This window comes from Dermacentor albipictus, chromosome 6, assembly GCF_038994185.2.
Source record: "Dermacentor albipictus isolate Rhodes 1998 colony chromosome 6, USDA_Dalb.pri_finalv2, whole genome shotgun sequence".
NCBI classification, from domain to species: Eukaryota; Metazoa; Arthropoda; class Arachnida; order Ixodida; family Ixodidae; genus Dermacentor; species Dermacentor albipictus.
The window spans coordinates 33633038-33658384 of record NC_091826.1 but is presented as its reverse complement, the minus strand read 5'-3'; the positions used below and the strand labels follow the sequence as shown (position 1 = coordinate 33658384).

The following is a 25347-nucleotide window of genomic DNA, read 5'->3' as shown; positions in this document are numbered from 1 at the left end:
CGTGTATTTGGGACACGGGACAACGCGGTACTCCAGAGTAGTATCAAACACGAACGTCGCATTGAAATCAATCGCTTTAACAGACGCACGGCAATAATAGAGAGAAAAATATCTACGTGAACGCCATAAGGTCAGAAACCACTCGAGGAGCACAAGATTTCGGAACAAAAACTGTATTAGCACAAGAAATAAACAAAATGAACGGCCAGTAAAGTCAGAACAGAATAGGTTGATGGTTACTAGGGATAGCAAATTTTCAAAAACCAGATGTCGCAGAGATCACTTTATTTACGAGAAAGGAGATAAAAAAAATTCGTTATGCTCCTGTGACGCATATTGTGAAGCGGCGAGGAGGATTCTCCGGTGCAGTGCACATTGTGCGATGGCGAACGTTAGGGTGCTCCTCTGATGCTACCGCCCACATCTCCATCGGTGAGCAAGATTTCGAACTCCATCTTTCCGTCTTGGAGGAAGCCGCGCTTTTCCAGCGTGGCAATGTCTGTAGTAAATTGAAGGTGGAAGTGCAGCAATGAGGGGTCATGGCGGTTGCAGCAACAACGCTCGGCAGCGGGAGTCAACGAACGTCCAATGAATGGATGCAGCGCGTCCACGCTCCAGAAAGGCGGCCAACACTTGGAGTCCACCAGCGTCCCGTTAAACTGGATCTTCAGAACGAGCTCAGCTGCAGAACCGCCGTACTTCCAAAAGGCAATGGCAAAGTGCGTGTCCGCCATGTGCCGCACCGTAATCTCGGCAAACTGTTTTGAGCCTTCCTGGCACTGAATGATTTCCTCAAAGTTTTCTAGGGTCAGCAGATATCTCACGGTAGGAATTTTTTTAATTGCAGCGGGTGTCAACTTCGCACTGGTCAAATGCCGAACGTCACCGTCCCAAGGCTCACAACGGGCAATGACACGGCTGGAATCAGGCTTCGGGGAAGTTTGCCGCGAGTGTTCCAGGTGGGCTGAGTGTTCACACTTTCGACGTATCTCATGTTGTTCCGAGCTCAACGACCGCGACCTCGACGTGCTGGCTTCCTCCAATGGATTTTGCTGAGATGTGAGTTGATGGGACACGGTCGATGAAATCGTGGCGGCGATTTCAGCCATCTCGGCCTTTAAATTCTGCTCGCACGATCCCAGCTCGCGAGTGATCCCAGCCAATCTGGCTTCCTGGTTTCTGGCTTGTTCTGTAAGCTCATTCAGCTGACTCTGAATCACTGGCAGCAGCTGGTCGTGGTTGAGGCATCCCAACCTCGCCTTCACGTCTTCAAGGGCAGCATTCAAGTCTTCAAGGGTCAGTGCTGGACGCTCCGAGGACTCTGTGATCGAAGAAGAAACACCGGCACTGCATCCGGCCGCGTAGTGCGTCGCCAGGTCTCTGTGCTGGACTCCCTCACCGCATCGCACACACTCCACGGTGTGAAATGTGCACACGTTCTCGTAGTGTTCCAGCATGCGGTCCATGGTGCCCGTGTACTCGCAGCCGTGCGCTTCGTTCCAGCAGTACACCTTAAGAGGAAATAAAATAGTTAAATAACACTCATTACAATTTTTCGCCGACAAATAATTTTTACGCAAGGCGCCTTCTATACCTGTGCCTAACTTTTAGAACCTACCTTTACATGAATTCCGGTGCGAACCAGCGTATACGCCAGATTTTATGGGGAAGCAAATATGCTCAAATCGCCCAGCAGCACTTGCCGCTGTCTATGTACTAAAGATGCGTCAAACATGGATATTAGGTGAAGGTGAATCATTGAATTATGTTCCTAAATAGCAAGACAGGGACTTGCACACAATGAGGCTTGGTAAGCCAGAATCGAGAAAAAATGGCTGTGGCTTAGCTAAGGTTAAGCCCAGGATGCGAAGCATACTAGCCTTTATTTTAGTTGTTGAACCACTGTTTAGCCTGGTGAACTGCTGTTCCTTGGCTATATTTGGTTCGGCTAGACGAAGAAACAACTCATGCGTTACCCTGCTTCGCCTTCAAGAGTGGAACGCGACAGCGTTCCCGTCGACCCGCCAGCGACTACGCGCCCCGCATTGGACGCGGTGAGCGTCGAGCAACGCAGCGTTCGGCGCGGCAACGAAATGTGCGCCTGAGCAAGCGTCGCACGCCTGAGCCTTAGAAACAGCTCGTTTCTAAGGCAACACCGCATTCACTAGAGGCGCTTTTGTACCGCTTTGAAGCATCGTACTCGTGGCTCAGTGGTAGCGTCTCCGTCCCACACTCCGGAGACCCTGGTTCGATTCCCACCCAGCCCGTCTTGCAAGAGTTGAGGCAAAGCCACTTCTCCTCTGTCGTGACGTCACGGTGTCACGTGATTTCATGGTCACCGCCGCGCCTGAGGAGCTGGGTTGAGCCCTCGTAATATGCTTCGCATAAAAGAGACTCCGTAGTTCAACTATTCTTCAGCTCCTAGCTTATCTTTGGCGACAGCGGCATTGTAGTGCAGTGTAGACCGCTATCTTTTCGTTTGCTAGCTTGCTCCTCATATGAATCCTCTCACATGCTACGGGCCCAGATAGCTGTTATAGGGTGGTCGGGGAGCAGGGCGGGCAGTAGCAGTTAAGGAATAATGTCCTAAAATCTTCGTTTTCTGATGTTTCAGCGCGAATTTCGAGGAAAAGAAGAACAATGTTTGAATCACTGAGTTGTCAGTGAATTGTCACTGAAGTGATTAATTATCACCAGTTTCCGTTTGAATTTCGCGCAGAAATGACGACCATAAAACATCAGTGTGACGTCACACATTTCAAGGTATTGCCTTTTTTGTATTGCTCTCTTATCTGTGACACTAAGAAATAAGTAAATACCGAGTAACAGAATATTTCACGTGAGCCTTCAGTGAGTCCGTGTTGTTCTATTGTGTTAGTTTTGACAGAAGCTTAAAAGTGACATTTAGTCAGGGTGAATTAGTATAAATTACTGTTCGGTAAGAGTATCTAATCGTTCATGTTATCGTGAGGTGTGCAGATATGCCATAGCGCAATTATGCCAATAGTCTTGCATAATTCCCCTCCTTCCCCTCTCCCCCCCTTCAGAGGGTGACAGAAGTTGTTTCTTTCCCTCTCACCTTCACGGCGTTTGCTTTCCTGGTAGGGAATTCGTAACCGAAGCACTCCGCTTCTTCGAATGGCTCTCGATCCAATGGACACTGGCCAACGCCCCCTTCGAGACTGGCTGCGTGGCAAGATTGGCACAGAGCGTGAGCGCACGGCAACAGCACCGTCCGTTTTGGGATCATGCGGCAGAGGCCGCACACACGTGAACTGGGAACCTCGTCGACGAACCGCGTCGGTCGCCAGTTGACGCCGGAGACGACGTGGTCGCGAAAACGGTGCACCCGTCCCTGTCCACGATCCGGCATGGCGGCGTCTTCGGGCACGAATGCTAGGCTCGCATAAGAGCACAGCGGCTTTTCTGCCGAGCTTGTCGCTACTGCAGTGGTGTCATGCACTATGGCTAGATCAGCGTCGACGAGAGATAAAATGAGCCCAGCAAGCACTATCGCGCACAATGGGAAACACTTATCGCCCTCATGGCCTTCGCAGCGCGGCGAGGAACAGTTGCTTCGTTATCGTCGGCGACACCTGCTCCATACATCTACCGCCGATTCCGCATCTCCTGGTGCGTATACGCTGGGCTTGCTCCATTGTCACGTGCACTCGGCCACAACGTATACTGCAGGGCGCGCGAACGCGTTGCGAAACGACCCTCCGCACCTTCGGGCAGCGCAACCCTGTCGTCGATACCGACTGCTGCGCGCATGCGCGTTCCTCCGGGTCTGCAAGCGTGAATGTCTCCGCGCTTCCTTCTTGCGCGCCGCCGATAACCGAGTGCAGCCGCGAGGTGCCCCTCCTACGATTGGCGCTGTGGCGGCTTGCAACGGCACTACTTCGTTGACGTAACGGAAATCAAGGGTTCGTTTTTGTCTTAGCTGTCCCCTTCTACAGAGTGCCTTTTCCGCCACGCTTTTATTTTTGTAGAGAACGCCCCGTTTGTGAAAAGAAAGAGCGACGGTTGGTCACGAAAAGGCGCAGAGATAAAAAAAAAGGAAAAACACAAGTGACTTCTTGCGTTGGCGACCCGGCCGTATGCGTCCGTACCCGTGACTCGACAAAAAAATTTGAAGGACGCCTAAGCTTCGGCTTTAAGAGCAGAACGCGATAGGATTCAAAGATCCCTGACTGCTCCTCACGCTTCCCGGCAACTGGAGTATACGTAATCCTAATGCATACCTGTATACGCTTGCCGCGAACGGCGAGCTTGGTGGTTGAACTGCGCCCCCTTGCGTGGGCAGCGATGCGGCAGAGGGGAGCGCCAGCTGGAGTGAATGCAACCAACCGGGTGGGCCTCTCCGCGGCCTCCAAGACGCCCATCGCGCTGGCGCGGGAAATAGCACGGCCGCGGGCGGTCTGGGAACGCCGCGGCCGGTTTGTATGGGTGAAGCGGTTTGTTTGAGTTTTCGCGTAGAAGAATTGTGTTTTCTCGTAAAGACAAATTACAATCAGAGAGCTATGATCTCTGTAGGTTGTATGCATGTCGTAGTTTACGACTCTTCTAGGTACTTTAGCTTGATAAATTCAATTAGTTCAGCCAATGCCTTGCATCAATATAGAAGGCCTGGGTAATCTTTTTGCCGATGCGATACCGGACGCCGGAGTCCCTGCGACGCGGGCTGCTAAGCGCTATGGGGAACCAGCGCTGGATAGGCGGCGCGTAGAAAAGAGTGCGTTGCACGCCGCCCTGGCGACGAAACGCGTCATATTCCAGCCGCTGGACCAGACAACACACACGTGCGCTGCCGTATTATAAGTTCGTGTGCTTCCGTTTTCGGCCCACTTCAAATGGACAGTTTTCGTAAAGAAGCTAGCGCCATCAAGTGAAAAAGTGACGAAAGAAGCTTTTTAAGCTTTATATACATCACATCCTAGATCTTTTTTTCACAAGTATGCCAGAAATGGTCCAGAAAACTGAAATATTGCCAGGGATAAGTGATCATGACGTCGTGCTAAGCGCAATAAATATGAAACATGTAAGCATTTACAATGAGAAGAGTCGGCGCATGTACAATTACGCCAAGGCTGATATCCAAGCAATCACTACTTCATTGGAAGCGTATTTCGTTGTGTTCGAAATACTTGCGGATGAGTATTCTGTGGAAAACCTATGGGTTCTATTTAAAGAAAAAATCTTTGAACTGCGCAACCGGTTTGTTCCGTTGTGGTATTGACTAGAAGGCGTAATCGAAGTAAGCCATGGTACACTAAAGAACTGGATGTTTTAGTGAACCGTAGGCAAAGCATTTACCGTTCATTCAAACGATACGCGTCTAAAGAAAACTTATGTAAACTAAAACTGGCAACGCGGGAAGTGAACAACGCTATAATCCAAACAAAATCAGCCTACTTCAAAACAATAGAAAGTAAGATAAAGCAAAGTCCCAAGGGACTTTGGAAACATTAAAACGAAATAAGAAAGACAACATTTCTATCCCCGCTTTGAGCGATGGCGATGTTACAATTTGCGACGCCACAGAAAAGGCCAAGTTGTTCAATCTTTATTTTACATCAGTGTTCTCTGCCCCAACGGATTCTCGGAAAGATATGAAATTGTTGAAACGCGAATCCACACCCACGCCTAAGATAGTGATCGAAGCATGGGGCATTGAATTACTGCTTCGTGATTTAAATTGTGTAAAAGCTGTGGGCCCTGACTGTTTACCCAATTTTATGTTGAAGTCTTGTTCTCATATAGTGTCAATGTACTTGAAAATTATTTTTGAGAAGTCCTTGGAACACAGTTCACTTCCGGCTGATTGGAAAATGGCATCGGTTGCTCCCATACATAAAACTGGCCCGCGCAACGTTATTAATAACTACCGTACAATTTCACTAACTTCTGTGTGCAGTAAAGTTCTAGAGCATGTTTTATATACTGCAGTAGTCAAACATATAGATAGTAATTTCTTTATTTAACTCAAATCAGCGTGGATTTAGACGAGGATTATCATGCGTCACCCAACCAGTAGAGTTCACACATGTCTTAGCGGCTGCCCGGGATGACAAATCATCGGTCGACTGTATTTTTCTTGACTTTCAAAAAGCGTTTGATACCGTTTCACATTACATGTTACTGCAAAAACTAACCAGTTTTATTATTAATCCCCAAGTTATTGCGTGGATCGCCGAATATTTACGAGAGTGCCGACAATATGTAGTCGTAAACGGCGAACAATCTGCAATAACTAATGTTACGTCATGGGTACCCCAGGGATCAGTTCTGGAGCCCCTTCTCTTCCTACTTTATATCAATGACATTAATGAAAATGTGCAGTTCCGTATTAGGTTATTTGCAGATGACTTTATATTATACCGTAAAGTTACATCTGAAAGTGACTGCTTCGTAATTCAAAACGACTTATATGCCATACACGAGTGGTGTGAGCGATGGGAAATGAAACTGAATCTCGAGAAAACGGTGTGTATGAGGTTCTCCAGAAAAAAAAAAATCCTGGAAAATTTGAATACACGATAAACTGCTCTCCAGTAAAAATGGAGTGTGAATATAAATGCCTAGGCGTTTACTTTTGCCCCTCTTTATCATGGAATCGGCACGTGGATTATACTCTAGGCAAGGCTTCTCGGAGCTTGGGATTTTTACCACGAAATACACGTGCGTTTCCACAACAAACCCGGCAGTTACTATATTAATCATATGTAAGATCTGCGCTCGAATACGCATTCTCTGTGTGGGACCCTTCATCAGTAACTAACAAAGAAAGACTAGAAAAAACTGGCTGTGGCTTAGCTAAGGTTAAGCCCAGGATGCGAAGCATACTAGCCTTTATTTTAACGCGACAGCGTTAAGGAGCTCGTGTCGCAGAAAAGCCGGTGTCGTCGGTGTCGGCTCAGGCGTGCGGCGCTTGCTCAGGCGCACATTTCGTTGTCGCGCCGAACGCTGCGTTGCTCGACGCTCACCGCGTCCGATGCGGGGCGCGTAGTCGTGGCGCCGTAGCAAAGCCACCTAGAAACAGTCTCTGTAGCACGCCGCAACCTTCGCTTCTCATTCCAACGAGCAGCTCTGTCTCCAGGAGGCATCTCACCTCGTGAGTGTCTAGCAGAGGCAAGCGCAGCTGCTTATATACCGCCGCGACGCCGCGAGCGACGGCGCGAGTTGGAGCCCCGTTTCTCCTCTGTCGTGACGTCACGGTGTCACGTGGTATTGAAGGCGACACCGCCGCGCCTGAGGAGCTGGGTTGAGCTCTCGTAATATGCTTCGCATAAAAGTTCAGTCCATGGCGGCAAGATATGTACTAGATATAGAAATGTATGACAGGCAGTTTAGTACAACTAAATCTAAGGCAATGCTAAACTGGCTATCTCTCCAGCACCGAAGAGCGTCGTTTCGACTGAAACTATTACACAGCATATATCACTCTCAAACTCGAATTCCGCGCGACGTGTACATAAACCAGCCGCACTACACATCAGCACGCAAAGATCATGAACAGAAGATAAGAGAATACAAATGTAATACATTGGACTTTAGCAGCTCTTTTTTCCCAAGAACCATCAGTCAGTGGAACCGACTTCCTTCCTCAGTTGTAGGAATTTGTGTTCCTAACAAGTTCTTTTCTGCATTAAAAGCAATAGAATCTTTTGATCCCCTAAGGCTTGACAAATATCGCGTGGACATCTAGCAATTATCATGACCTGTAAAGGATCCCAGTTACAAATTACATTTTCTTTTAGTGCCTCTTTTTTCACCTTGTCGCACTCTTTCTTAATCACCGCATTGTTTCTTTTTTTGCAACTTATTATTCGCTTTTTTTCATTATGAGTCCTTGTAATCATTGTGCTTTATGTACTTTTTTTTTCACATGCGACATGTGACATCTACAACGTGGCTGTGTCCGTCGTGGCTGCGTGCAACTTGGCTGTGTGCGTTTTTTGTCGGCGTATAATAATGTGTTGTTGGCTTATGTTGAATTACAATGGCGGAGTCGGAGCAAGTTTTTCTGCTTGTTTCGGAGCAAGTTTGTTCCAATGGCAGAGTGAGGGCGGGAGTAAGGTGTTCCAATGAGAGAGTCGGAGGGGATTCAGAGCGGGAGTCAGTCCGTGGAGCAGAAAAAGATGCTCCACCAAAATCGGCGGAGTGGACCGGAACTTTGCGTGACGTATTTCCTTTACCACGTTTGTCTGCTCGGAGGCGCCACTGGTCACGACTCGCGAGGAAGCAAAAGCTGCTGCACGCTTGGCGAGATATCCATTCCGCACTTTTAAAAAACAGGTGAACTGCGCTGAAGAGACAAGTGACCGGTGCGGCGGCGCTGGGAGCAAACAGCGGAAGGAAATGACAACACGCAAGGTATCCTGGGTAACTCGGTGATAGAACTTCCGCTTCCGCCTTGCTCCGGCGGCGCAGGTTGCGTTCCACGCGCGGCTCCGGAGACGTTGCTCTGCGCCAGAGTCGAGTGCTCGCTCACGGAGTCCGTCAGCTGCTCCGAGTCCGCCATTGGAATTCAACATTACACAAATTTATGCAGAGCTGCAATTTTTATGCTTCTTTCTTCATCTGTAAACACCCCCGCTGTAATGCCTGAATGGGCGCTGTGGGTACTAAATAAATAAATAAATATATTTTTTACAGTGTGTCGCGGCGAGCATGTGTGTTTCTTTAACGGTTGCGCCGTGTGCCGTTGTCATACTTGCGGGGCAGCCTGCCTCGCAAATCTAGCAGCTACGACTCCGGTCGTGGTGCGCTATCGTTTCAGAAGTATTAGTTGGCCTGAGGACATTCCATATTTCTCTGGCTAGGCATAAAAAATTCTGATGTTACTTCGCCACAGCAGTCATGGAGAAGAAAGCTTTATCGCATCAGCTGACTCGCGCAAGCAAATGTTTGAGTGCTCCGCTGCTAGATCCGTAACAACGCTGCCCACATTTAGCACTAATTGCATAAATTTACCAGTTGCATCTCAGCGCCGATTACTCATCCGCATGCGCATCTTTAAAAACACATAGGTGGCTTAGTCGCGCGGGCGCCGGCAGTACGCGCACACAAATCGTATTACAAGGCAGCTGCCCTCCCACATAACTCTTGGCAATGAATGGATAATATTTGCCTTTCGTATCGTTAGCTTTTGCGGTGGCGTTGGGAGGGGCTTGGCGGTGGTATTGCAAAGGAAGAATGGTTGGTAGATAGGCCGGATGGTGCATGCTATTGCTCATTTTGTTTCCGACGAAATGCCGACTGTATATTCTGCTGTTTGATACTGTCTGGCAGGGCTGACCGTCTTCACTATCGAATAAACCAAGCACACACGCAAAATTCGATTTAGAAACCAGCCCGACACCGCTTGACAGGGCGACAAGACGGGAACATTTACTCCGCTCGTATGAGTGCTTGGATCCAACGCCACCTCCGTTCTTGTTCGTAGGGTTTAGATGGAAAGACGCCGAAGGATACATCCTCCCTCATCCCGACGTAGTTGCGGCACTTGTATACGCAACAGTACCGTCGGCGTCCTTTTGTTTTCCTTCGACTTTCACGGCACGCAACGCCACTACTAGTAGCAATTAGGGAGTTTGTGTTGGGGACGCAAGCGGCTTGCGTACGCAAGAACTAGGGGCGACGTTACTGCGCATGCGCAGACCGCTACGTCAACTTGCGCCCTTGGGTTGTTGGAGCGGCCGAAAACATCGCTGCCCCTAAGAGGTCACGTTACCCACGTGACTCTTGCGGTGTAGGAGAACTTACGAGAAGCTAGCGGGTAGATAATCTAATAAAGCTTTCGCCATGTCTCGACAGACGTCGTTTTTATGTGTATTAGAGAGGTTTAGCGTGACTGGTATTCGGATAAACGCAGTTGGGGTGTTGGGGTGGAGCCATAAACGGGAGCGCCCTTCTTGGTGCATCCACCTGGCGGCGCAAAGCTCAAATCGACAAAAGCAGCTAATATTGCTGTAACCAAGTCTATTCTACTTCACTGCCGGTGTAAATTATTGGCACTGTCTTAATTGTGTTGCTGCCAAAAATTTATACCCGCAGCAAAGTAAAATACACTTGGTTACTGCAATATTAGCTGCTTTTGTCTGTTTGAGCTTTGCGCCACCAGGTGGCAGCACCATGCAGGCCGCTCTAGTTCATGGCTCCGCCCCAACGCCCCAGCCTGCGTTTACCCGATTACCGGACGCTGTAAACCTCTCTATTAACTGCTTCTAATAAAAAGAGTTTAATGTACTTTACTTCATATGCTTCATTTCATATTTTATAACATGATAACGCAGCAACGATCAGACGTTGGTGGTGCTGCGAGCGCATGCGACCTCATTGCGGTTTGCGTTTGGGGCCGCTAACCTATAACACGTTTCTGCTTGCGTACGCAAACGCAAACGCACCCAGGCGCTTGGGGCCCCAACGCCTTGCGTCCCCAATACTAAAACTCTCTATTTTCGTCCGCGGGATGCGGCTGCATTGTGCACGTTCTGACCGCCAGGGCGGCGCCGCAGGCGTCGTGAAAATTCCAGCGCTGGTTCTCCATTGCGCTAAAAGCATCCGCAGCGCGGCGCGCCAGCTCACGCTTCGCGTAGCTGTGCCCGTCGAATCCGCCACCGCGCCTGTCGTGGCAGGGCCAGCGGGGTTAATCTCCGCATGGCTGCCCCTGGCTGTTTTCGAGCAGACGCTCTTTCGACGCTAGCGCCAAGGTCCCCTTTAGTTGCGGCCCTAACGGCAGGGCGACGCAGAAGCAAAATGGCGGCGCAGACGATCGTTTACGTTGTCATGGCAACAGGACGGAGTCCACGCGCCAGCCCGCAAGCAATGCGCGCGCTACGCATCGCATTGGCATCGCTTGCGGGCTGGCGCGTGGTGCGCCGTGGGCTATGCGTTTACACGCACGCAGTCTCTCCCATGCTTATATTGTACGAGCATCTGCCGGGACATAAAAAAATTCCACTTCCTGCGCAACAGATATTTGGTCGACCAAACATCGACCGGGGAGAGGCTTAATGCTTGCGATACATACGGGATGTTTAATTGAATTGCTCACATGATCTTTACAAATCATCTATGACGCGTTGCACAATACCACTTCTTGAGTCGGTCTGAGGCAGACATTATCTGCATTAAAACATCTAACTAATTATTTGACGTAGTAGATCTGCGGAAGCCCGCAACGCTCAGCTGGTAGAGTGGCGGCCCCGGAAAGGACGTGGTCCTGGGTTCGAGTCCCGGACCAGGACGAATTTTTCTTCACCTGTGAGGCTTTTCTTTGGAGGAACCGGTATGGGTTTCCTTTGTATACCGATTGCTACGAACGGGTGGATGTCCGATTTTCCCTTTATCAAACTAATTATACGTATAAATAAAGTTTAAATTTTTCTGTTATTTAGATTATAAGCTACTTCGTTTACACCACATGTTCCGGTGAATTGGACGGCTATATTTAGTAGGAACGAATTCTCAGTATCACATCAGTTTGCGATCCGTGTTTTGAGAGTTTGCAACTACATGCGATGGTGCTGCATTAACATAGCCTGAATGCGCAAAAAAAGCGCTTTTTGTTGTGTGTGTGTGTGCTTGTTCAAATTCTGGCGTTTTACGTGCTGAAACCATGATATGATTGTGAGGCACGCCGTAGTGGGTGACTCAGGTTTAATTTTGACCACGGGGGATTTTTTTAACGTGCTAGTAAGTGTGCATGGTACACGGATGTTTTTGTGTCTCTCCCGCATGGAAATGCGGCCGCTGCGGCCGTGTTTGGTGCTCTGTTAAAAAAAAAAAATGAAGCGTAACAACAGGGCATTTTCACCGCAGGTTTCACTGCGCTTGTCTCAAACCTCGTGCTACTCGCAAAATTTCATCAGAAGCGGGCGAATCTGGTGAAGTCGCTGGATTGAGGGCGTGAATTGCAGTATATCTGCTCAAGTAATTAGTTGAATACTGATTCAATTCAATTTTCTTATAATTGGAGTGTGCGCATTGGTTTTTCGTTCAAGTAATCCATAAATTTCCTAGTACTTTAGCGGAATAAGTTGATTTGTGCCGAACCTCCACAGGCGAATAAAAAAAAAATACTTCTGTCAACATTAAAATAAAACATCCAGTAGTATAATGCCGTATTATTCCTCTACGGCATTGCCTTCTGTTGGTATGCGAAAGACGAGCACACGGGCCTCGAATCTCTGTTTAAAGAGGAAAAGAACTGCGGCTTCAGACGGGACGCCAGACGGGGTTGTGGACACCCGCCGTGGTTGCTCAGTGGCTATGGTGTTCGGCTGCTGAGCGCGAAGTCGCGGGATCGAATCCCGGCCACGGCTGACGCATTTCGATGGCGGCGAAATGCGAAAACACCCGTGTGGTTAGATTTAGGCGCGCACGTTAAAGAATCCTAGGTAGTCGAAACTTCCGGAGTCCTCCATTACGGCGGATCTCATAATCAGGAAGTGCTTTTGGCACGTAAAACCCCATAATTTTTTTTAACGAAGCAGTGAACGCGGCAAGCGGTGTCTGGATGACGTGGAACACGCCGCCCAAATTTCCAAGCACTGAAGCAGCGCGGTGACGCAGTCATTCGTCTGTTCTTCTCCTGGCTTGTCATTTCTGACGGGTCGCGGGTCGATCCCCGGGGGTCACCGGTGGGCGCGATTGGCTCTTCCTAGGCAGTGTGACGCATCAGAAGCTGATCACAAGGACGCAACCATTCGAGGATGGCGGAGTGGAAAGGCGAGGCACAGCAGACCGAGATTCAAGCGATTGCAGCAAACCTTAACGATACTAAATGGTCCATATGGACTTTGGACAAATGCACGAATGCACTTCTACACTCGGAACGTTGAACAGAACTGGTTGCTTTTTAAAAATAAATTTAGTGATTTAGTACAAAAATACATACCCTTGCGAGTTGTCCGGTATAACCATCGAGCAGCGCGGTTTAATGCATCCCTAAAACGTATCTTGAACAGGAAGAAGCGGCTGTTTCGCCAAACCAGAGTCCTTCATGTTTTTCTGGTCACGAAACTCCGCCGTCACGCTATGGGAGAGGTTCCTATGCTGCCCAAAGGTGCCGCTACGCGGCGCCACTGTGCCACAGAGGGCATTGTTCGCGTACCGAAACGCGCGCGCAGCGCGAGGCCAGCTGACTGATCGGGTGCGTTCTGTGCATGTGCTGCGCTATTTTTCGAGTGTTGGGCTGTTTGGTTGAAGTGGCGGGGTGGGACAACGATGCCGAACACGTGTTGCGTGCCTGGGTGCCGTTCCGGCTACAAGGGCACGACCGAAAAGGTGTCGTTGTTCTGTTTACCTAATAACTAGGAGCAGCGCGAGAAATGGAAGCGGGCCATACCGCGGCAGGAAAGTGGCGGTTTTAATTTCGAATCGAAGTACACACGTGCGTGCGCGAAACACTTTGACGCCTCGGACATCGTCACTGCGTACAATTTCAACATCAACGGTGACGACGTGTCCCTGGAGCGTGAGAAGCCGACGCTGAAGACTAACGCCCTTCCAAGGATGCTTTTAACAAGCTTCTTGCATTGTGAATGGTGGACCATTTATGACTGGACGCCTCTGTACTATCTGTATTTCGCTCCGCTTGTTTTACATGATAAATAGATGATCGTGCTTGTATTTTGTTTTTGCACCAACACGTTTTATTTCTTTTCTTAATCGAATTATAAAGTTTTTGTTTCATTTTTCGACCATGATAAGAATATCAGGACCGGTGATTGTAACATTTTAACATATTGTAAATAGTTGCGAATTAAGAACCAAAATACCTAGTCTCGTCGTTTCTGCGTCGAAACCACGAGCAGCGTGAAGAAGTGCTGGGCTTACTGACGCTTCTAAACGACTGCTTGCTACGGCAATTGCCTAATTACAGCTAGTTTCAACTGTGCAGGTCCTAACACTTCAGGTTCGCCTTAATCCGTTGTTAAAAGCCGCACCGAAGACATTTAGTAGCGAAGTTCGTCTTGCATTAATACTACCTAAATCTTATTCAGAAATGGCATCGCTTTGCAAGAAATCTTAAGCGCATGGAGCAGCTCAGTTCCCTTTTCTTTGTCATGAAGTATTTACACGGTAGCATCCCTTTGCAATAGCAATTTCATTCTTTTGATCTCGTTATAAGATGCTTCCCACAGAGTCCTTCTCTGCCACAGTTTAACAGAAACTGAACAGCTGTGCTCGGCGAACAATCTGGCGCTATGCGCAACGGAGAATTGGCGCTTACTCATCTGGTGATAAGTGGGACCACTGGCGTTTTGTTGCGAATGCGCGGTGTTTAATTTAAGGCCAATATTAAAAAGCGGAGCCCACCGAAGCGTTGAGGCGAACGGCGATGATGAAGAAATCCGGACCGAGACCGCCCGGCTATGTACAGCAGACGCACTTCGACGGGGGCGAAATGCAAAACACCCGTTTATTTAAATTTAGGTACATTTTAAAGGATCCCAGGTGGTCAAAACTAATCCCGAGTCCCCCACTACGGCGTGCCTCATAATCGTATCGCGGTTCTGGCTCTTAAAATTCCAGATCTTTCTTTTTTTTCGGTCTGAGACCGCCGCAAGCTCCATGTTATGAGCGGCTTTTTTTTTTTTTTCGTCCCGTGCGCTCATATCATCGCAGAAGACACGCTCAGGCAGTAATTTAGATATATTCAATGTTGAAAATAGTTACGTGAAACTAAAGGGATGGTTGAGGAAGTTGAGAAAGCTAGAATACCGAGGCTGCCCCACACACAACCACAGCGGTAGCGGCGTTCGCATGCCCTCTCATGCACGGTTGCGCCTCTAGCGGCGGGAAAAAACATGGAAGGACTCTGGCCAAACTAAAAAAACGGAACACAACTGATAGCTGGCGTGTGTATCAGCAGGTTGCTTCACTCTTTAAAAACGCAGTCAAAGAAGCTAAACGCGTTTTCTTTTACAATACACTTCCATCTCTGCTGACTGAAAATACTAAAAAAAATTTGAAAAACTGTGAACGGTTTCGAATGTAACACAATATCCTTAACTGATGTATATGGTGCTGTTGTTCCGCAAGAAGAATGTTATTATCTACTCAATGAAGTGTTTTCTAAATCATTTTTGAATAAGGTGTTGCCCTGTGCTTCTCTACCTGAAGTTGTGAAGATGAATTTTGCTGGGATGGAGCTTTTGTTAATCGATTACGATGGTGTCGTGAACTTGATTCGTAAGTTACAGATTCTGTCATCGTCAGGAATAGACGATATTAATCCTAATTTTTTTGAAAAATACCGAAGTGTACTCATCCATAATTTTGTGCAACATCTTTTCGCCATCGATTCTGTCGTGCTCCTTACCAAAGGATCTTGAAGTCGGCAAGGTGGTTCCATTGTTTTAGTCTGGCGACGTGAATTCACCTTTAAATGACAGGCCGATTTCTCTAACAAGTGTGCCATGCAAAATTTTAGAGCATATAGTATACTCTAATCTCATCAACTTCTTAGAAACAAATTCATTTTTTTTTCACCTCGTCAGCATGGGTTCCATAAATCGCTTTCCTGCGATACTCAACTTATTTCATTTAAACATGATATCGGTGCCGCGCTGGATAATGGATTTAACATTGACGCCATCTTCATAGACTTTTCTAAAGCATTTGATCTCGTCTCTCACGAATTACTTTGTCTAAAATTAAATACACTCAACATTGAGCGTAATATTATCTCATGAACACTTATCTAATAGAACACAATTTGTCTCAGCCAACAATTTCGACTCTTTGCTTTGTCCTGTCAGTTCCGGGGTGCCGCAAGGTTCTGTTCTCGGACCCCTGCTTTTTCTCATTTATATTAATGACTTGCCTAACTGTGTAGCGTCCTCCATAAGGTTATTTGCAGATGTTTATTTCATTTACAGAGCAATTTCTCCAAATTCTGACACTCTATACTACCATCTCATCTAGACAAGGTGGTGATCTAGACAACTGGTGCGACACTTGGAAAATACGACTTAACAGCTAAAAGTGCGAACTAATGAGCATTTCCCGCAATACTCGTCGTCTAACCTATTCAACTATCACTTGAAGGACTCTGTACTCGAAGAAGTCAGTTCCTATGAACACTTAGGCGTCCACATAGCATCTAATTTTTCCTGGCAAACACACATAAACCTCATCACTAACAATGCTAACCGTACGCTTGGTTACCTCCGTCGCAATTTCTCTACGGCACCCGCTAACTTAAAGATACTTCTATACAAAACACTAATACGTCCTGAGCTTGAATATGCCTCTTCTGTATGGGACCCTGGCTTGGATTACTTAACAAATGCAATATAGTCTATACAACATCGTAGCCCACGTTTCATTCTTACTAAATTATCGGACATCAAGCGTAACATCTATGAAGGCTACTTTAAACATCCCTCTCCTCTCATCCTATAGGAAGGAAGATAGCACGCTTATCACTGCTGTACAAAATGTTTTATTACAGTCCGGAATTAAAAAGTGAACTTTTCTCCGGACCTGCATATACATATCTCGTACTGACCATCGCCATGAGTTGAGCGTTCTACACTGTCGCACGAACCTATTTTATTATTCATTTATTCCTAAAAATATCATTGAATGGAATCATCTGCCGGCCTCAATTGTTAACATAACCGATACATCTGCCTTCTCCTCTCATCCCGTAGGAAGTTAGCACGCTTATCACTGCTTCAAAAGATTTATTATAACAATCCGGGATTAAAAAGTGAACTTTTGTCCGAACCTGCATACATATCATCGCGTACTGACCATCGCCATAAATTGGGCGTTCCACATTGTCGCACGAACCAATTTTTTATTCATTTATTCCTAAAACTAGCAATGAATGGAATCATCTGCCGCCCTCAATTGTTAACATAACCGATACGTCTGCTTTTATAATTACTATTGAAGAATACTTTTGTTAATCTGCACTTTCAATTTAAAAAAAAATATTATACTCTGATATCTGCACATGCTATGTATTTTATTCCACTCCCTTCTTCTACGCCTTCGGGGATTGAATTAAGGTAAAATAAATAAATAAGTAAATAAATAAATAAATAAATTGCGATGCGACGCATAAACATTGGTCGCGTATTGGGGACACGGGACAACGCGGTACTACAGCGTAGTATCAAATACGAACGTCGCCTTGAAATCAATTGCTTTAACAGCCGCACGGCAATAATCGAGAGAAAAGTATCGGGGTGAACGCCGTAAGGTAAGAAACCACTCGAGAAACACAACGTTTCGGAAAAAAAACTGTATTAGCACAAGAAATAAACAAAATGAACGGCCAGTAGAGTAAGAAAACAATTGGTTGACAGTTACAAAGGATAGCAAATTTAAAAAAAGGAATTTCGCATAGCTCGCCTTATTTACTAGAAAGGAGACCGAAAATTCCATTAGGCTCCTGTGACACATCTTGTGAAGTGGCGAGGAGGATTATCCGGTGCAGTGCACATTCTGCGATGACGAACGTTAGGGTGGTGCTCTGATCCCACCGTCCAGCTTACTTTTGCTGAGCTTGATTTCGAAGTCCATCTTTCCGTCTCGGAGGTAGCCGTCATTTTCCAGCAAGGCAATGTTTACACGAAATTCAAGGTGGAAGTGCAGCAATGAGGGGTCATCGCGGTTGCAGTAACAACGCTCGGCAGCGGGAGTCAACGGACGTGGAAGGGATGGTCCTGGATGCAGCGCGTCCACTGTCCAGAAAGGCGGCCAACACTTAGAGTCCACCCGCAACCCGTTAAACTGGATCTTCAGACCGAGGTCAGCTGCATAACCGCCGTACTTGCAAGCGGCAATGGTAAAGTACGTGTCCTCCATGTGCTCCACCCTAATCTCGGCGAACTGTTTGAAGCCTTCCTGGCGCTGAATGATTTTCGTAAAGTTTTCCACGGTCAGCCAATATACCTGGCGAGGAAATTGTTTAAGTATCTCGGGTGGCGACAGCGCACTGTGCAAATGCCGAACGTCACTGCGCGTAATCTCACAACGGGCAATGACACGGCCGAAATCAGGCTTCTGGGAAGTTTGCCACGAGTGTTCCAGGCGGGCTGACTGTTCACACTTTCGACGTATCTCATCTTCTTGTTCCGAGCGCAACGACAGCGACGTCGACGTGCTGGCTTCTTCCACTGGAGTTTGCTGAGACGTCCGCTGGTGGGATACGGTCGAGGAAATCGCGGCGCTGATTTGTTCCATCTCGGCCTTTAAATTCCGCTCGCACGCTCCAAGCTCGCGAGTGAACCTGGCTTCCTGGTTTCTGGCTTGCTCTGGAAGCTCATTCAACTGACTCTGAATCACTGGCAGCAACTGGTCGTGGTTGAGGCATCCCAGCATCGCCTTTACGTCCTCAAGGGCAGCGTTCAAGTCTTCGAGTGTCACTGCTGTAGGTTGCGAGGACTCTGTGATCGCCATAAAAACACCAGCACTGCATCCGGCCGCGTAGTGCGTTGGCAGGTCTCTGTGCTGGACTCCCTCGCCGCATCGCAAACAGTCCACGGTGTGAAATGTGCATTCGTTCTCGTAGTGTTCCAGCATGCGGTCCACGGTGCCCGTGTACTCGCAGCCGTGCGCTTCGTTCCAGCAGTACACCTTAAGAGGAAATAAAATATATAAATAGCCCACATTAAAATTTTTGGCCGACAAACTATTTTTACTAAAGGCGCCTTCTATACCTGTCCCTAACTTTTTGAACACATCTTTACATGAATTACGGTTCGAGCCAGCGTTATCGACTGAGTCTTTTGGGAAGCAAATATGCTCAAACTCAACAAGCAGTATCTGTCGCTGTCTCAACATTACAGATCCATCAAACACGAATACTAGGTGAAAGTGAATCACTTAATTATGCTTCTAAATAGCAAGACAGCTACTCTCGCACAAGAAGCAACCTTGCTAGGCGAGAATCGAGGAAAAATACGCCCATTGTTCAACTATTCTTCCAGCGCCAAACTCATCTACGAAAGAAAGCAACATTCTTGTGCATTGGAGACTGCCATGTGCTTTTCGCTTGCATTATCATTCGCTTGCACTCGCTTGAAGTGATTAATTATTACCAGTTTGCCTTTGAATTTAACGCAGAAACGACAAGCCCAAAACGTCAGTGTGACGTCACACATTTCAATGTATTGCCTTTTTGTTATTTCTTTGTTAGCTGTACGCTATGAAATAAGTAAATACCCAGTTCCAACAGAATATTTCACATGAGCCTACAGTGAGATTGTGATGATGAGCCCAACGAGAACAAGATGGAAGCAGACGCCAATGTTATAGGTGGGAACGAGAAAGAAAATAGAGGATGATACCTTATCCATAAGTTCAAGACATTGCACCCAACAGGCATAAACGTTTCAAAGGGAGCATTAGAATACATCCGGGATGCTAAACTTGAAGCTATAGGCAGCAACACTTAGTTTGATTTCTTATCGCTTTTTCTCCCTTTCCTTCCTTTCCTTGTTTTCCCAGCCAGCGTGTCAGACGCCGTGGACACGCCGGCTGACACGCGGCCATTGACACGTGATTGGCAGACGGCCGGGCCCCTGGCTTTGTGCACAGCACTTCTTTATTCTCAATTCCTCACGCTAACACAGCTTCGCTCGTTGCCGCACCCTGTTAGGATCGGCCTGAAGCTATTTCAGCCCGCTGCACGTGTTCCGATCCAACCGGGACGGTGGCGCACTTCAGAGAACTGCGGATAACCGCCAGCCATGTGGGGAGGGGTCAGCTCAGGGGAGTTCTCGAGGGGAGGTAATTGGCGGAACCTCCCCATGCGCTTCTCGAGACACCAGACAATGTGCTACACGGGTGCGCCATACGGGACGGCTCCGAGTTCGACGAAGCAGGCTTTGTGCGCAGCACGGCAACGCCGCCCTGTTCTGCTACGAGTGGAGGAGCTGCCGCGGGAACGCCGACAAGGGCTCCTTCCCACGCACCGACCAAGACTTAAGAGAATGTGCTACCCGGACGCGCTACCCGGTCGGCTCAGAGTTCTACGAAGCCCCTCTGACGTCGGCTCCGGACCATTGCACCTATGTGTACGTGCGTGTGTGTGAGCCCTCCACCTCCTCCAACTCGAGAGCTCGCCACCTCCAAAAGGGCGGGTCATCTACAATGACGTCCAACTATGACGTCGAGCGGATTGCTTATAAGCAGCGATTGTCGGCTGCTACAGTGTGCTCGTTGTCGCGCTCGAAATGTACTCGTGAGCTGTGTGCTCGTAAGCTGTTTGCTGTATGCTCGTCTTGCGGCCTCCATTTGGGAGTCACGCTATGCTGTCGATGTATCCCATGTTCAACTGTAAATAAATCCTGCTCTCCTAAGTCCCGACGAAGAGTCAAGCTCTTTCCTACAGCTACGACTTCCATATCCTACATCTGAATGGCAGCGGTGAGATCGGCCTACAGCTCGTAGATCGTCCGACAACTCTAACATATGGTGGCAGCAGCGAGAATCGAGGCGAGTCCGACGAATCTTACAACCCACCCGCCTTACCCCCTCTCCCCTTTATTTGAACTACACCTATACATACGGTGGCGGGGAAATTTCCATAGGTCGCCTTGAAGAAGACGAGTCCACTTGTCGAAACGTTGGCTCCTGCTTTCACCTTGTTCTCGTTTTGATCATCTTCTTGAATTTCCATCTGCCGCCTTCCCCGTCTTTTCCGTAGAGTCAATGTGTGTTGCTCTATTGTGTTAGTTTTGATAGACGCTGAAGAGTAACATTTGGTGAGGGTGAATTTGTGTAATACTCTTCGGCAATGGTAAAAGGGGCACTCTAATCGATAGGCGTGTACGTATACCGCAGCGGAATTATGGGAATACTAATGCATAATTGCCTTCCACTCCCCCCCCCCCCCCAAAAAAAATAAAGAAAGAAGTGACAGAAATTGTTTCTGTCCTCCTCACCTTCACGGTGTTCGCTGTTCTGGTAGGGAATTCAGAACCCACGCATTCCGCTTCTTCGAATTGCACTTGATCCAACGGACACTGGCCAACGCCCCCTTCGAGACAGGCTGCGTGGCAAGCTTGGCACAGAGCGTGCCAGCACGGCAACGTCACCATCCGCTTCGGTATCATGCGGCAGAGGCCGCACACACGTGAACTGGGAACCTCCTCGACGAACCGCGTCGGTCGCCAGTTGACGCCGGCGACGACGTGGTCGCGAAAACGGTGCACCCGTCCCGGTCCGTGATCCGGCATGGCGTCGTCTTCGGGCACGAATGCTACGCCCACACGAGAGCGCGGTAGCTTTCTTTGCCGAGCTTATCGCTGCTGGGTGGTGTCAGACACTTTGCATAAATCAGCGTCTACGAGAGATAAAACGAGCCCTGCACGCGCTATCGCGTAGAATGGCGAACTCTTATCGCAGTTATCGCCTCCACGACTCGACGAGGAACAACTGCTTCGTTACCGTTGGCGACTGCCGTTCCGCAGATCTACCATAGAGAAAGAAATTTCAACAAGAGCGGACACTCCCATAGAGCCCAGCGGCCGAATCGACTGTAGCACACCAAGCGGATGTTGTTGACCCCTTCCGGTTTCGGCTTTGGGCGCGCGCGTTTTGAACACCAGTTGGTACACGCCGCGCCGGCTCCGCTGCTTGGCGCGGCATTCATTTTTTTTTGTTTTTCGCTTTTGCTGAACCTCGCGTGACCTTGGAGTGGAATCGTTTCATTGTTATGTAGAAATGATTGTGATTGACCTTTACAAGACTGCACCGAATCTGTCAGGTGCAATTTCATAAAGACAACGAAAGATGTCTTCTGAAATGATGAAATGTTTATTTTGCTCTATATTAATGCTCGTTCCGGGCTTCTTCTGCATTCATCCAAAGTTGTGGCACCAGGTGCCGTACGAAGCTCCACCGGATGCCATCAGCTGAAAGAAAGTAAATTACAAGCATGTATCATTTTGGTATATAGACCTAACAGGAGTATTTCGTGTGAGGCGAAACGCGCGTAAGTGGTGAATGAGCGGCGTTACAGATAAATTCACTTTTACGAACATTTCGCAGCAAGGACTCCTCCCAAACAATGTCATAAAATCTGAACATCCGATTTTCAAGCACCCCTCCTTTCCCGGGCATTATTTCCTGCACTTCAAGTGCACAAATACACGGGTGACTGCGCGTTTCCAAAACAACTTGGCCTCAGTCGACACGATGGTACGCCAAGAACACAAAGGTGGCTACAACACAGGCTCAGTCAGACCATGTTACACGCTCGCAGAATGCCTTCTAATCGCACTCAAGTCAGACTCGTGGGTACAAAGCCTGTTTTCAGTCGCTCAGAATACGTAAATGTCATGTTCTTGAGCTCCTCCTTGTTATCTTTTACGCGTCCTGCCAGCGCATGCAACACTCCCGTGTTATCACTCTCGGCAATCGCTCGTCGCATTTTCGAGAAGCGTGAGTATTGAAATAAGGTATATGTTGTTGCAGGGCTATAAAATGCGCCACAAACTTGTCCCACTAAAATTCAGTACACGCAAAACTCAATACTTCCGGCTTGGTTTTTTGCTAACACCTTCACAACCCCAGGCGCGGCGAGCAAGCCTCATGATATCCCAAACGTTACCAAATAATTTACAATACTTTTTTCTGGTCAGAGAATGCGTCACGAACTTCTACCAATAAGATTCAGTACACGCGAAACTGCGGCACACAGCCGAGCTGCTTTTCGATAACTGCGTCAATAAGCCGGGCGCGGCAACCGTGCTTCTATACTACCCCAAATATAACGACGCTAGTTACAATAATGTAGGGGGCCACAGAATGCGCGAAAATTTGTCTGTCTTAAGCGCTACGACGTAGTAAACGCATGTACACGCGCAAATGCGTCACACGGCCGAGCCGGTTTTCGCTTACTGCGTCAATAAGCCGGGCGCGGCAAGCGTGCCCAAAAACTACCAAAATAAGTTACAGTAATGTTGGGGCTCATAGAAAGCGTCGCAAACATCTCCCAGGACGAGGCATTAACTCAAGTTAACTGCGCCAGGACGGCGGAGCTGTTTTTCGCTAACTGCGCCACTCGAACTAAGCCTAAATGTGCTTAAAATGCGCCGCACACTGTCAAACACAATTTCTCACCTTGCCGTAGTCCAGTAGTGCAGTGGTGCCGTGTTGAAATGCAGACGATACGCAAGAGAAGCATAGAGAATGCCGGGAGCCCAATACAATGGGCTATATCCAAAACAGACGGGTCGCCGAGCACGCGAGCTTCGCACGTACAGCGATGAGCACAGTTAGGGTGAACACGCGAGCGCGTGGCCGACGACACTGTTGGCGCCGCGTCACGACAATCACTGGAAGCACTGCACATGCGCAGTACACGTGTAGCGAGGCTGTCTTTCTACCGCGCGCAACACGTCACTGGAGAGGCCCGTCCATCGTCTGCTAGCCGAACTTTTGCCTTGTGAGCTGATACTTTCGGCATTTGAAGTGCTTCAAGAAAACAAAACTGAAAAAAAAACGCACATAGCTATGTGGGGCGTGACTAATATCTTCAGAGTTATTCCGCATGCAAATGCAGCATATAAAACACCGAGCATCTACCGCAGACGTTCAGTCTGTCGCCACATGCTATTATGGCTAGAGTTCCGGATCATCAAAGACGCTCTATCGTTGACCTTTCACTAAAAGCTTATTCCCAGCGATACATCGGCTCTTTAGTAGGTAGGCCTCTCAAGACTGTGAACCGAATAATTCAGGCATATAAGAACGAAGGTTGCATTCGGGATGCGCCACGTGCACCTCGTCCTAGGGCTACCACAGATGACGAAGATGCATGCATAGTTGCAGCTGTTATCGAGAATCCTTTTTTGCCTGCCGCAGCAGTTCGCGAGGAGTTGGATTTAGACGTTTCGGACACTACTGTTCGACGTCGCCTGCGTAGTTCAGGCCTTCGCAGTTACGTCGCAGCACAGAAGCCGCTACTTACGGCTGCCAACAGGGAAGCACGACGGCGGTTCGCTGAGCAGCACGTGTCGTGGACAACCGAAGACTGGGGACGTGTCATTTTTTCGGACGAGTCCGCGTTTTCGACGCGACAAGACGAAAGAGTGCTTGTGTGGAGACAGCCACGAACACGGTAACGTAAACTTTTTCGTTGAATAGTTGGTTTCTTACTTTATTTAACAACGCCATGCAGGAACGATCCAGACAACGTGCAACGCGTCTCTACCAGCGGGAGAGCAAGTGTGAGCGTGTGGGGTGCGGTTTCGCAATATGGTTTAGGACCATTACACCGCATACGTGGGCACTTATCGTCTCAGCAATACTGCAGTATTTTGAACGATGTGCTGTTGCCATATGCGAGCAGTTTATTCCCTGACGGCAACTATCTTTTCCAGCAAGACCGGTCGCCGATCCACACGGCCAGGGTTGTAAAGGACTTCCAGGCAGAGCAGCACATACCCGTACTGGAATGGCCATCGAAAGGGGCGGACCTTAATATTATTGAAAACGTGTGGGGCCGCCTGAAAGCTGCCTTGGCAAGAAAGCCCCTTCATTCCGCGACTTCCGACCAGTTGTGGGCCGCAGTCAGCCACGAGTGGGAAAGCCTAAAGGCCAATCACGAATATGTGCAGGCACTTTATGACTCGCTACCGTCCAGGACAGCGGCAGTCGTTGCTGTCAGTGGCGACGTGACTCGGTTCTAGAAATTCTAATATTTTATTTTCCTGCAGTAGGTCTGTTCCACTTACACTGCGAGCTTGCAGTTTAGTTCAATAAACAGTTGAAACACAAAGTGTCTCATGCTGATTTATTCATTGACGCACCACATTTTCTACCAGATGGGCCAGCAAGTACTGAAAGTGTCAGCTCAGCAGACAAAAATGCGGCTAGCAGACGACGAACGAGCGTCTCCAGTGACGTGGTGCGCGCGGTGGAAATATTCTTTCGCAGAGGGCATACTGCGCATGTGCAATGTTTCCAGCGATTGCCGTGACGCGGCGCTAATAGTGCCGTCGGCCACGCGCTCGCGTGTTCACCCTAACTGTGCTTATCGCTGTACGACTGGCCTCGCACACTCCTGCGGCTTGTCTGGCGCATGACGTATGCACGCGCGTCTGGCGTACCGCTAGCTTGTTGCTAGGCAACGCAACAAAAAGTTGCAAAGTATAAGTTCATTTACACGCAAAACTTTTTCTCATTTAGTGGGAAGGAATAAAAAATAATAAAACGTTGTCTGGAAGTTTATTTCACATTCTTTTTTTTTTCTGTTGCTCGCGTCAACTAACGGATGTTGTTGAAACTAGGCGTGACGTGTTTCCTGTTGCCAGTTTTTGAAGAGTGTCCCCTCTTGTTGAATTTCTTTCTTTATGGATCTACCGC

The 25347-nt window shown here is 48.3% G+C and overlaps 2 protein-coding genes across 2 annotated transcripts; both read right to left on the bottom strand.

The window, feature by feature from the left end:
• Positions 1 to 270: 270 nt before the first annotated feature.
• LOC139046832 (uncharacterized) lies at positions 271 to 3868 on the bottom strand. Its single transcript, XM_070520745.1, has 2 exons — positions 3080 to 3868; positions 271 to 1511 (listed from the first exon to the last, which is right to left on the bottom strand). The coding sequence occupies exons 1-2, from the start codon at positions 3371 to 3373 to the stop codon at positions 393 to 395; spliced, it is 1413 nt and encodes a 470-aa protein (XP_070376846.1). The 5' UTR covers positions 3374 to 3868; the 3' UTR covers positions 271 to 392.
• A 13386-nt stretch (positions 3869 to 17254) lies between these two features.
• Positions 17255 to 21460, bottom strand: LOC139046831 (uncharacterized). Its single transcript, XM_070520744.1, has 2 exons — positions 20919 to 21460; positions 17255 to 18606 (listed from the first exon to the last, which is right to left on the bottom strand). Exons 1-2 carry the CDS (start codon positions 21210 to 21212, stop codon positions 17488 to 17490), a joined length of 1413 nt encoding a protein of 470 aa, XP_070376845.1. The 5' UTR covers positions 21213 to 21460; the 3' UTR covers positions 17255 to 17487.
• Between the last annotated feature and the right edge of the window lie 3887 nt (positions 21461 to 25347).

What these genes read in the sequence shown, in the direction of transcription:
- LOC139046831 (XM_070520744.1), bottom strand. Translation starts at nt 21,212, where the DNA reads ATGCCGGATCACGGACCGGGACGGGTGCACCGTTTTCGCGACCACGTC. An exon ending in GAACAGCGAACACCGTGAAG is followed by an intron (nt 18,607 to 20,918) that starts GTGAGGAGGACA and finishes TTTCCTCTTAAG; the next exon opens with GTGTACTGCTGGAACGAAGC.
- LOC139046832 (XM_070520745.1), bottom strand. Translation starts at nt 3,373, where the DNA reads ATGCCGGATCGTGGACAGGGACGGGTGCACCGTTTTCGCGACCACGTC. An exon ending in GGAAAGCAAACGCCGTGAAG is followed by an intron (nt 1,512 to 3,079) that starts GTGAGAGGGAAA and finishes TTTCCTCTTAAG; the next exon opens with GTGTACTGCTGGAACGAAGC.